General features: G+C 41.8%; 1 protein-coding gene across 3 annotated transcripts; it reads right to left on the bottom strand.

Annotated features, from left to right (window-relative positions):
* Positions 1-9349: 9349 nt before the first annotated feature.
* SKL1 (shikimate kinase like 1) lies at positions 9350-13029 on the bottom strand. Of its 3 annotated transcripts, none has more exons than XM_022039931.2 (11): positions 12702-13028; positions 11742-11788; positions 11450-11504; positions 11253-11325; positions 11070-11157; positions 10775-10857; positions 10617-10692; positions 10389-10467; positions 10236-10303; positions 10035-10115; positions 9350-9552 (listed from the first exon to the last, which is right to left on the bottom strand). In XM_022039931.2, the coding sequence occupies exons 1-10, from the start codon at positions 12895-12897 to the stop codon at positions 10047-10049; spliced, it is 834 nt and encodes a 277-aa protein (XP_021895623.1). In that variant the 5' UTR covers positions 12898-13028; the 3' UTR covers positions 9350-9552; positions 10035-10046. The 3 variants fall into 3 exon arrangements, with proteins under 3 accessions (XP_021895623.1, XP_021895625.1, XP_021895624.1); XM_022039933.2 differs by having other exon boundaries at positions 10236-10300; positions 12702-13026; XM_022039932.2 differs by having other exon boundaries at positions 9500-9792; positions 12702-13029.

Below are 13029 nucleotides of genomic sequence, written 5' to 3'. Positions count from 1 at the left end.
GAGAGAATGGAGTTACCGGGACCTCCTCCGCTGGCGCAGGTTGAGCTCCCGCTATAGCAGGCTGATCCCGAGCCACCCTGGCAGGAGCCTGTTCCTCCACGGTACCACCCGGCACCACAGCCGCGGTACGATCCGGTACCACAGCCACAGTACCAACAGGTGCCGCCACAGCACATTCCAGTGCCCCCACCACATCAGCAGACGCCACCACAGGGTCCCCCAGTTCACCCTCAGTCGGCCCCAGTCCCTCTACCTCGGGACCCCACTCCCTCCTTGATCGACCCCGGCTTCATAGAGAGGTACAGGAGACTGAACCCTTCTACTTTTTCAGGGGGATTCTCTTTTGAAGAGGCCCAATACTGGCTGGCAGAGACTGAGAGAGCTTTTGAGACCTTGGGAGTAGTTCCTGAGCAGAGGGCTGCCATTGCCTCCTACATGCTGGTAGGGGAAGCAGTACGCTGGTGGGAGCTCAAGCGGGCCACCCTGCCTGTACTAGTTACTTGGGAGCAGTTCCTAGCGGCCTTCCATGCGGAGTATCTCCCTAAACACATCCAACATTTAAAGGAAATGGAATTTGCTCAATTGGTCTAGGGAAATATGACAGTGTCGGAGTATGCCCGCAAGTTCCTGGAGCTGGGCCGACATGCCCCGGAGACATTGTTGGATGAGGGCCGAAAGGCCAGGAAATTCCAGTGGGGTCTCCGCCCGGTGATCAGACAGCACTTATTGGTGATGGAGCTCGAGACATATTCGGCAGTCCTGGCAAAGGCGCAGATCATAGAAAGGAGCTTCGACACCCGCCCTCAGCTAGCGGGAAGTTCCCGACCCTCAGCCCCGCTCCGCAGGCCAGCGCCTACCATGCCTGTCCAACCCAGTAAGAGGCCCAGACCTGCCGTCCAGGCCCCTCCTCAGGCTATGGGGGCAGCACGTGGGAAGATCTGCCAGTACTGCGGCAGGGATCATGGGGACCGACCCTGCTACCGCCTTAACAACACCTGTCGCATATGCGGCAGTGCCCAGCACTATGCGAGGGAGTGCCCTAGGAACCAGAATCAAGGGAGGCCTCCAATCCAGGGCAGAGTTTACAACCTTACCCAGAAGGATGCCGACGCAGACCCGGACGTGGTACACGGTATGCATACTATCTCTGGCCACATTGCTCATGTTTTGTTTGATACTGGTGCATCACATTCTTTTATTTCACATGTTCTTGCTTCCAAAATTTGTGTATCACCTGACATACTTGATTCATTATTGCTTGTATCTACCGCTGGGGGGGAGACATTGCTAGGAGAGGTTGTCTACAGGGCATGTGCCGTGGAGATAGCAGATAGGAAATTAAGGGTAGACCTGATAGGGTTAGACACAGGGGATTTTAATGTAATCCTAGGAATGGATTGACTAGCGGCGTATCACGCCACCATAGACTGCTTTAACAAAAAGATTGTATTTAATCCTCCCAACGAGGAACCATTTACAAGTTAATAAAATTATTCGGTACTGATTTCCCCTAATGGCAAATTCTTTTCTTCTTAATTTCCAGTGCCTTAATATTGTATTTTCTCTAACTAGGTAAACCCAAGAAAGAAGTTTGTATCCAAGAGATTCCATTAGTCCGAGCTTTTCAGACGTATTTCCGGATGAACTGCCCGGTCTACCAGGGGACAGAGAGGTCGAGTTCACCATAGACTTACAGCCAGGAATCCAGCCCATCTCGGTAGCTCCTTACCGAATGAGCCGCATCGAGATGGAAGAGCTAAGGAAACAAATCACTGAGCTACAAAACAGTGGCTTCATTAGACACAGCATTTCCCCATGGGGTGCCGAGGTTACTTTTGCAAAGAAAGGGGATGGAACGTTGAGACTGTGCATTGATTATAGAAGGATAAACAAGGTAACAATTAAGAACAAGTACCCTCTTCCCCGGATTGATGACCTTTTCGATCAGTTGCAGGGTGCACAGGTCTTTTCCAAAATAGATCTATGATCAGGTTACCATCAGGTAAAAGTAAGAGCCGAAGACATCCTCAAGACGGCATTCCGAACCAGGTACGGACACTATGAGTTCCTAGTTATGAGTTTGGGCTAACCAACGCCCCGGCCATCTTTATGGATCTAATGAACAGAATCTTCAGAGAATTCTTGGATCAATTTATCATCGTGTTCATCGATGATATCTTAGTCTACTCAAAAAGTAGGGAAGAACATGCTCATCATCTTGCCCAAGTCTTGCAGGTACTCAGGGAAAAGAAGTTGTATGCGAAGTTGAGCAAGTGTGGATTTTGGCTCGAACAAACCGCCTTCCTAGGACATGTTATATCGAAGGAAGGGGTGTCGGTGAACCCCGAAAAGGTTGAAGCGGTACTTGGTTGGGAAAGGCTGACAACAGTTAAGGAAATTCGCAGTTTCCTAGGGATGGCAGGTTATTACCGCCGGTTTGTCGAAGGGTTCTCTAGTCTAGCAGCTCCTCTGACCCGACTCACAAAGAAGAATGCAAGGTTTGAATGGAATGAGAACTGCGAGAGGAGTTTTTCAGAGTTAAAGAAGTGACTGACTACTGCACCAGTGCTGGCTCTACCGAGTGGATCAGGAGGGTACACAGTTTATAGTGATGTCTCCTATCTGGGCCTGGGTTGTGTCCTAATGCAGCATGGAAAGGTTATAGCATATGGGTCTAGACAGCTAAAGAATCATGAGAAGAACTATCCTACCCATGACTTGGAGCTTGCCGCAATCATACACGCCTTGAAAACCTGGCGCCATTATTTGTATGGAGAGACCTTTCAGATCTACACCGATCATAAGAGTTTGAAGCATATCTTCACTCAGAAGGATCTCAACATGCGTCAGAGAAGGTGGATGGAACTCCTCAAGGACTATGATTGTGACATCCTATACCATCCAGGTAAGGACAACGTGGTGGCCGATGCCCTCAGCAGGAAAAGTGCAGGCACCCTAGCCCATCTGATGGTTTCAGAATGTAGGTCCATTGGGGCTACACAGCAGGTTCGCCTGCGAGACCTGAAGAGAGTCACATGTTTGGGCCACCTAGCAATCCAACCCGAGTTAATCCAAAGAATAAAGGAAGCCCAGTCAGTCGACCCCGCCCTAGTAACCCGCAAGAAGAATGCAGAACAGGGAGTGAGCTCAGAATTTCAGATCTCTGCCGACGGATTGATTCGTTTCAAGGACAGAGTGTGTGTCCCATACGACAGTGAGTTAAGAAGAGACATCATGACAGAGTCCCATAGTTCAAGGTTCGCTATGCATCCAGGAAGTACGAAAATGTACCAAACTATGCGACCTCGGTTCTGGTGGAATGGGATGAAGAGAGATATAGCCGACTTTGTATCTAAGTGCTTGGTATGTCAGCAGGTCAAAGCAGAACATCAATTCCCGGGCAGGTTACTTCAGCCTTTATCGATTCCAGAGTGGAAGTGGGAACATATCACCATGGACTTCGTATTGGGACTACCCAAGGCACGATCGGGACATGATGCTATATGGGTAATTGTTGACCGACTCACTAAGTCTTCCCACTTCCTGGCCATCAGAATGACTGATCCTTTGGACAAGTTGGCAAGAATGTATATCCGGGAGGTAGTCAGACTGCATGGAGTTCCAGTAACAGTGGTATCCGACAGGGATCCCAGATTCACTTCTCGGTTTTGGAATAGTTTCCAGCAAGCTATGGGAATAAAGCTGTTTCTTAGTACTGCTTTCCACCCCCAAACCGATGGACAATCAGAGAGGACAATTCATACGCTGGAGGATATGCTCCGAGCTTGTGTCCTTGACTCCGGGGGCCATTGGGACGACCACCTACCCCTGATAGAGTTTGCTTACAACAACCGTTACCAAGCAAGCATCGGCATGGCCCCATACGAGGCGCTATACGGGCGTCCGTGCAGGTCACCGATCTGTTGGGAAGAAGTGGGCGATAGAAGATTGTTTGGCCCAGATTTGGTAGAAGAAACCACGTCCAAGATAGTTAAGATCAAGAAGAACATCCAGACAGCTCAGAGTAGGCAGAAGAGTTATGCTGATACCCGGAGGAGAGACCTGACCTTTGAGAAAGGCGACCGGGTGTTTCTTAAAGTCACCCCCTTCAAGGGGATTAGTAGGTTCGGCAGGAGGGGAAAATTAAACCCCAGATATATTGGACCCTTTGAAATCTTAGACAAGATTGGTACCACTGCCTACAGACTTGCACTGCCTCCTGAGCTCTCCCGGGTTCATAATGTGTTTCACGTATCTATGCTACGTAAGTACAATCCGGACCCTTCTCATGTATTGGCTCATGAACCGCTTCCACTCCAAGAGGACTTGTCTTATGAAGAAGTACCGGTCGGTATCACGGACCGAGAGAGCAGAATACTCTGCAACCGGAAAATATCATTTGTAAAAGTCGTGTGGCAGAACCCCACGCCCAGGGAGGCCACCTGGGAACTGGAATCAGAATTTAGGGCCCAATATCCCCATTTGTTCGATCAAGAGCAACGAGGCAAATTTGGGGACCAAATTTCTTTAACGGGGGGAGAGTTGTAGCGCCCGGGGAAATTGAAGAAATTGAAGAAAAAAAAAACAACGTGCGTGCCACGTCAGCAGCCACGTCAGCAGACCCAGTCAGCAGGCTTGGCCAACCAGGACCTGCCACGTGGCAAAACCACGTCGACCGGGGACGGGCCACGTTGGCGATCCGCGTGCGCGCGATCGGACGGCCCAGATCAATCGCGCGCACGGACGGCCCAGATTTAATTAAAATGGACGGCTGAGATCAAAAGGCAAAAGGGTATAAATAAGACCCCCACACCAGACCCCAAACCCTAGCCGCCTGCCCTCGCCGGAAAAGACGAACCAGAAGCCGGCCGCCGCCACCCGCCGCCGCACTGGAGGGATTTCCGACCGCCGATCGAGGTAAATTTCATACCCCCGACTTGTTTTTCCATGCTGATTTCACTAGTGGCCAAATCAGAGCCAAAATCTCGGCCAAACGGCCGGAAAACACGGCCGAAAGCCAGCGGCGCCGCCGCGGCCCTTCTCGGTTTTTGCCTCCGATGAGGCCCTTCCCGGCCTCCGTTTAATGCAATTTTTATATCACCGTGATCACCATTCTTTTCTCTACAGGTTGATCGGAGCCGAATCACCAAAACACGAACTTCACCGGAGAGCTGCCGCACCCGAGAGCACCGCCGCCGGTAAGCTTCGGTTTTCCGTAAATTTTTGGCCCCCCGAGGGCCGTAGGGTTGTTTTATCGCAGGAACCAATGCGAGTGTGGCCGAATTCGGCCAAAAACGGCCAACCCGAGGCAAACTGCCACCGCAAGCGGTGGCGCCGTCGCCGGAGCACGGCGGAGCCGCCGTGCCGGAGTTGCGATATTGGCCGAAAGGGGCCCTGGGCCTAATTTGGGATTTTTTGGAACACGTGCAGGTACCAGTAGTGCGTTTCAGTTCCCCGAGAAAAATTCAGGGAAAATTAGGGACAGCCTGTAGGCGCACTGTGAAGCCGTGTTCGGACCCCGAAACGTGTAAGAACCCCTCACCCTATTTCCTATCATGGTTTTAAAGTTCAATAAATGATAAAACGGTATTTCATGAATCAACGAATGTGTGAAATTGCTTAAGGTTGCTAATGGAGCCCGAGTCTAGTGTGTTTGTCGGTTAACTGTTATTTGGCCTGTTTTACAGTTTTAAATGCAGCATGAGGTTCGATGTTTTCATTTTATAGTTTCGTGTGCATATTTTACTGTTTTATTGATTATGGATTGAATGACCAGGATATTGATGCTGTATGTTGTATGTTTGGCATAAATTATCGTTTTGCTTGTTTGTATGTGATTGATAATGCTGACTGAGAGAAAAGGAGAATGAAAGATTATGTAAATGGAAATTGTATAATGTGTTCAGCCTGACTAGATATCCTGGGAGATGGTGGACGGACCGGGTCTGTAGGGAACCCTACCGGGATTGTGGTCTCCCATACCGGACGGGGTATGGAGATCTTATGTGTTTTGGCGCCCATACCGGACGGGGTATGGGGACGGCCCGTTTCACCCTCATACCGGACGGGGTAATGAGGTCTATGGTTTGGCGCCCATACCAGACGAGGTATGGGGACGGCCCTGGAATGGATTTCAAGTGTTAAGGATTAACGGGTAGCGGGACCCCTATGGATCCCCATGGATACTAGTGGGTTGGTGAATTAGGAAAATATGTTGTGTAACGATGGAATTACGAAAAGTTTGATAGGTATTATGTTATAAAGTTCATATATATGTTTTCATGATGATGATGATGTTATTGCTTTCGTATATTGTTCTATGAATTTCACCGAGGTAAGTGAATGTTAAAGGTTTTATTATTAATAAAAGGATTTGTTGTAAATTATGCTCCATTGGTCTTTTTGTATTTTCTACCCACCTTTACCTCCGTGACGGTGAGATATCGTGATGTCTTTACTGGGCTAGTGTAGCTCATTCCTTATTTAATCATTTCAGATCAAGAGGACATCGTTCCCGAGCCGGTTCCGCAGGAAGACGACGAAGGGGACGCCTAAAGACTCCATAGTCACATTCGTAGTTTTTACTTTCAAGTTTCTCATTTAGGTAGTTTAATCTTTTATATTTTGTGAGCACGTTTTTGGTTTTAGTGTAAGGGATGTTATTCAAATTTTGACTTCGCTTCCGCATTTGATATTTATAATATAAATTCCATTATGAAATTCTGGGGCTGCTACATAATTGATCTTAAATAATCCGATAATGGGCATCAAATACACCATCGCCTCGATACCCCGTCCAGTATGAGGGTGAACCATATTTCGCAAAAAATTTTCGGTATGAGACTTCTTAGCCCCGTTCGATTGAGATAAAGTCCATAGTAGAGTTTCTTATGTACCGGGTCTGTCTACTTTTTCTCAGGATGCATAGTAAACTTTTATTTATTTAAAAATTTATCATCCAAATAACCACTAAAGCATACTAACATCTCATTTTATGTTTACATATTAATTCAAATGATACTTAAACAAACGATGTAGTTTAGTATAGCCAAATAACCAATAACCAAAATACTGAATAAATAATGCAGGAAGAACAAAATAACCAAATAATCGAGAATACCATAAAACCATCAATTCAATTACGCACAGTATAATAGTAAGCAAATAAAAACATTACAGAAAAATAATCAGGGAATCAGAACAAATATGAACTAACTAGTATTGTCTCCACTAGTGCACTACTTGTAATATTTTTAAGATTTTTTTAATTTTTCGCAAAACACAATTATCGATTATTGATATTTAATTTATGGTAACCGAGAATATGGTGAGGGATCCTTTTCTAGATCAGTATTTCAAAACACCGTGCTATCTCCTAACAGATCCTGAACTTCCTAAATGTTCTTGTGAGAATCTAAAATACTCGTCACACAATTAAAAATATCTCAAAAATTCTAAATCGGTATCGAAAACCCTTCACAGCCAATTTTAAGGTTCCGACACGACGTCACCGTCGACTCCGCTGCTCATGGCGGCGGTTCGCCTCAGCCTGGCTAATTTTGGCTGGTTTTACACGTATCACTGCAAAAAAATATGTTATAAGGTCTCGGTTGACCAGAAAATCACAAAAAAAATGAACCTACTAGCAGGAGAGTCTCTGGGTGCGGCGGCTCCATCAGTTTTCCTTCGTGACTAGGGTTTTTTCTTCTGCTAACTTGCACAGAAAAGGACGGTGAATACAATGGTCGAAAAATTTTGTGAAACAGGAAATGAGAAGAGGCTCATCGGAGGAGTTTTAGGATTTTGGCTGCGGTAGCTCCGCCGAAATTTACCCTCGATTTCTGGCTCACCTGTCGTCCCTTTTGCTCCGATATAATTATGGAGAGACTCAAAATTGAATTTTGAGCAGGTAGGGCAAAATTTTACCTTTTTTGGCAGTCAATGGTGGCTCCAGTTCGACGACGACCAATGGTCGGTCTCCTTCTCCAGCGGCTGGTCCTTCTCCGGTGAGGATAGGACAGCTAGGATTAGAGTTCTCCTGTGATACAATATTTATATACTCATCCCATGTCAATCTAAACCGTCCATTCGCGTCGATGTGAAGCGATGAGAGTCGTCCGATCGTTGCCTGTTTATGCTGATTGCATAGACAAATCTGAACCATTCATCGCGATTAATCTCGTTCGTCTGATTGCGCCTAAGAAGCAAATGCATCTGAAAAATTCATGCGCCCAGGATTCAATCTGGGTCGTCAGATTGTTGGGCATGCGAATTACCTATATGACCCCCCGCATGCCACCGACATCAATGTGTTTTGCTACACAGTGTGCTCTGATTCATTAGAACTGTTGATTGGATCGTTACACGTGACTAAATTTTCTCTTTTTGTATTTTGATATTCTGTTTCTAATTTTTCTTTAAAAAATATCTATGGAATTAAAATTTTTACCTATTTTTTTTTAAATTATTTTTAATTATGTCTCTATCATAATTTTTTTAAATAATTTAATAAAATTAAATTAAATTAATATTTTTAATTATTTTTAAAAAATGTGAAAATTGATTCTATATCAAATTTCGAATCCGAATAGATACGGAAAAAGCAGCAAAATCCAGGCACGTGTTACTTTGCTCTTGCTCCTCCATCACTATGGTCCACATGAATTCTGTACATATACGTACATGTTTTTATTATCAAAAATTTATATACAATTCTTCTTGAGCGGTGAATAAAATTTATTACCATAATAGCAATACGATAATATAACTATAATAGCTATATTTAAATATTATAAATTTAAATTTTATTCAAAATATAAATTTTACTACTTTAAAATTATATATTAAATAATAATTATTAATTTATAATATTCAGTTTAATAAAATTAATAATTTAATTCGTTAATATATATTAATAAAATTATAATAATCAAACTAAACTAAATTCTAAATAAAATATTATATTTTTAAACTAAAAAAACATTTTATTATAGTATTAGTTAATATAGGTACAACAGCTTAAAAACCTAATTTAATATAAATTTAATTAAATATAAACTAAAAGTCAATAATAATTTGTCATTTTAAGATAAATTTAATTAAAATCTCAAATATTTAAATTAAAATTACTCCTTAATTCAGGTGTTATATATATATATATCCTATCTACTTTTGAATCTTAGACTACCTTAAATTAAAAAATAAATATTACCAACACAAATGAATAAAATATAAGAACATGTGAACTAGATCTCTGAAAATGAGAAGTAGATTCCAAATGTACAATTAGATTTGGCTAATTATCCTGGGAAACTTTCATTCAAAAAAGAAAAGGTTATACCCAGAAAACTTAGAAGTAACCAATCATATATATATATATATATAGTATATATACATGGGAAGACACAAAAAGCTCACGTGAATAAAGTGTTAACAATATACATGCCTATTCCAGAATCATAGAAAAAATAACCACAATGCTTTTTACCATTACCCAACATTTTGTTTAACAGAGATAGCACTGATATTTGCTACTGGAAAGCTTTCTTGTTCCTGCAAATGATGAAGGTTAACAGTCTTGAGACTTTACACAAGATCCCAGTAAACATTATATGTAAATATACATAATTATGTATGTATTTATGCATTTCAAACTTGCATAGAATGTTGATTCATGTGGATTTTCTCAAAAGTTCAATAACATCTTCTACTTCTTTTGGGGTTAACTAGTGTAGGCTTCATAAATCCCAAGCACAAACTATAGAAATCCGGTGAAGGGAAGACTCTCTGCCTCTGCATAACAGAGGTGAGGGCCAGAATATTAGTTACTTAATAATAACCTTTAGAAGTTAAAAGATTCATTTTGTATAACGGTAACCGTACATTTAGCATACTGCATCTATTAATAGCTTAATGAAAATCTCATTGATCAACTCAGATTTTTGTCTACCTATTATTAAAACTGGATACAATGCCAGCATTTGTCAATTAGATAAATTTAAATACAAGTCATAATGAATGATGAGAGTATGTACTTGATTTGCCAGCTAAAAGGGTCTGGCAGCCGCTTCTATCATCTTCTTCACTCTTGTAAGCTTCTCTATCGCCTCGAGGACCTGTGAATTTATGATATAAAAAGTTACGAAAAATATCCACTTGTAACTGTGTGTCTGTGTGTATATATAAATTCAGCTTTGGTTATTAAGAAGTTCAAATGGCAAAATCTCGTTCCTCACCTCCATGGCCATATCTTCAGTGGTTACAGCATCCAAGTCGTCGTGACCCAATTGACAAGCAATATCTGCTATGAACAAGAAGCTCTTAGAACTAATCAGGAAGTATGGTTGCTAACATGAAACGAGCAAGCAAAATAATAGGGGTAGTAATACTTCGGAGGGAAATAGTTGCATCGGCTATTGAATATCCATCTCTTAATTTTTCATATCGAGCTGCTAGCTGAGCAAATGCCTGCTCACAAATTGCAAAACTTGCAGTTATTTACGTGATAACCACCATTTCTTGAAGCAAGAGAGAGGTGGAAAGTTTATATGATTTAAATTGTGAAGGAGAAGAATTTGGCCGTTTATAGAACTAAAATACAGATGAATGACAAAAACCTCTGAATGAGATCCTCTTGCTACTATTTCGAGGGGTACATCAATCCATATGGAGATTCCATGTCTTAGAAGTGCACTGTACGTTTTTAACAACAAAAAAAAGGATGAAATACATGCGAAACAATCCATTCAGGAAACACCATAATCAATATCCATACAGATTAGTTGAACTCTGAACTGCACCATCTCCAGCACAAACCACCAGCCGACCCATTGATGATAGTTGCTTCAATACTTCAGTCTATGGCAGAATGAAAATTCAAATGTAAGTTATCCCATCATTTTGTTGTTTTCGATTTGCCAAAGGTTCTTTTTTAAGATTATGATGGTCCAATGTAAGGCTAATCAGCAATTCAAGGTCCAAGAGACAAGCTTAAGCAACTGAATCTAAACAATTTACAAAATCCCATTGCTACCCATTTGCTTCCCAAATCAACAAAAGATAAAAGTCACCTCAGACTCCCGAAATCCCTTCTCATCGGTCTCTCGATAAGCTTTGGCATCAGATTCACCACCAGCAGCTTCCTCAACCAAACTATCACTGGACATAGAAGAAACCAAATTACAAATCTGATAAGTTGATACTGAGCTGTAGAATCTTCTGTTGATTTTTAGGTAACAGTAGCACATGCTTACCAATCAAAATAGTAATATCTTAACACATCTGCTAGAACCTTTCCCAAACTGCTTTTCAGGGGGTTGTTCATCCCTTCACCAGAGAGGGGCAGGGGGAATTAACTCACATGTCCAACAAATAAATGCCAGTAATTAAGGATAAACAAAGTTTGCATTTGAAAATGCATTTCTTAAATAATTCAATTCCTATTTCTTACCCACAAGAAATATGGAAGTTCCTTTCAGGTCGGGAGCTATATCCATTGCCTTCTTCTGAATGAAAACTGAACAGTTAAAACAAGCACTTCAAACAACAAGAAACTCCCTGGCTGAATATGTAAGACACTTCTCATTCTATGGTCATCATTGATGATTATGGAACTTACAAATGCATTAGATAGCATCATTTTGGTCTTTAAAAGCACCCAAGAATGAATAGAAAAAGCCTGGTTTTAACTACTCAAAAACAACAACTTTCTGAGCTTGAATCAGAAGCTAAAGTGATCTCACCTTCACTGCAAGTGAGGGATCTGCCACAGCAACATTTCTCCCTGAATCTTTAATGGGTCTCAGAATAAAATTCGCAACAAAACAAGGAACAAGTCAATCGTGGTATTGAGAAATATAATCTTGAACAATCATAAATAGTGCATCTTAGAACTGTCAAATAAACCACAAGAAATTGGAGAACAAACACGGATGTCATCACATCAAACAGACGTCAGTAACGCAATCTGTGAATATGAAAGAAGGTAGTTTCTGATCACGCAACCGTGATTTTTTTCTTTTTTTGATAGAATTAAGCAACCATAGTTAATTGCAAACTGGCACATAATTGAACAGGAAGAAAATATGTTGCTAAAGCACTAAAAACAGAATGTACCATTTGGCAGGCCTATCTAAATGAATTGATTTCATTAAAGCAAAACTGAAACTATCACCAGGAACATCTCATTACACGTGAGGAAAATTTTAAGTTGAGAAAATGAACATAACTCAGGGAAACAATAAACACCAGACTCGCTGTTTAAACCGGGAGCTCTAGCTCTAATACAAGTGAAATAATTAAACTAACTCAAGATTATCCAAAATTTAATATGAGAAGTAATACGATTCCATCTATTATTTTATATTATTTTCTTAACAGTTCCATTCAATTTTACTTTCCCACAACACAACATGTTATGTTGGAAAGCAAGCTCACAGTAGCCATTACAGTGTAAACAACGTACTACCATTTTCTCTGCTCACAGAGTATAATAATAGAACTGTAAAACAAAAATAATTTTCAAATTTCCATACAACTTCTTTTCTGAAACAACAAGATACTCAAATTTTGAACGAAAGACATTTCAATCAAGTTATTATATCTTCCAAATTCTAAGTAACGAATTTCTGCAGAGTAACCAAAATATCATTAAAAAAATTCTCTCTGTTCATGGTTCTGAAAGGAAGACTGGTTTAACTCACCGGAAAATTGAGTCTCGTCGGCGAGAGAGCGAACAGTGGGAATGGATTTCCGAGACGAGAGGCGAAATCGAGAACCCTTGAGTTTATTAGTAGAAGCAAGCAATCGGGGTTTAAGCGAGGAAAGGGAAAGATGAGAATGAAGCAATGGAATGTGAAAACGGAGGAGTTCAGTAGCGGTAGTGGTGGTTAACTCCATGGATGGATTTCCTCCTAGTCGTCCTCTCTCCCTCTCGCGTTGCTTCAGCCCCGCCTTGGTTTGAGCTTCTTCTGCCTGTGTCTGGCCTATCCCGCGTATTATCCCATATCCTCATCGCATTCTAGATTTTCT

The sequence above is a fragment of the Carica papaya genome, chromosome 1, assembly GCF_054855325.1.
Source record: "Carica papaya isolate Zhongbai chromosome 1, ASM5485532v1, whole genome shotgun sequence".
In the NCBI taxonomy this organism is placed as follows: domain Eukaryota; kingdom Viridiplantae; phylum Streptophyta; class Magnoliopsida; order Brassicales; family Caricaceae; genus Carica; species Carica papaya.
The sequence above is the reverse complement of the archived record's forward strand: the minus strand, read 5'-3'. Positions and strand labels throughout refer to the sequence as shown.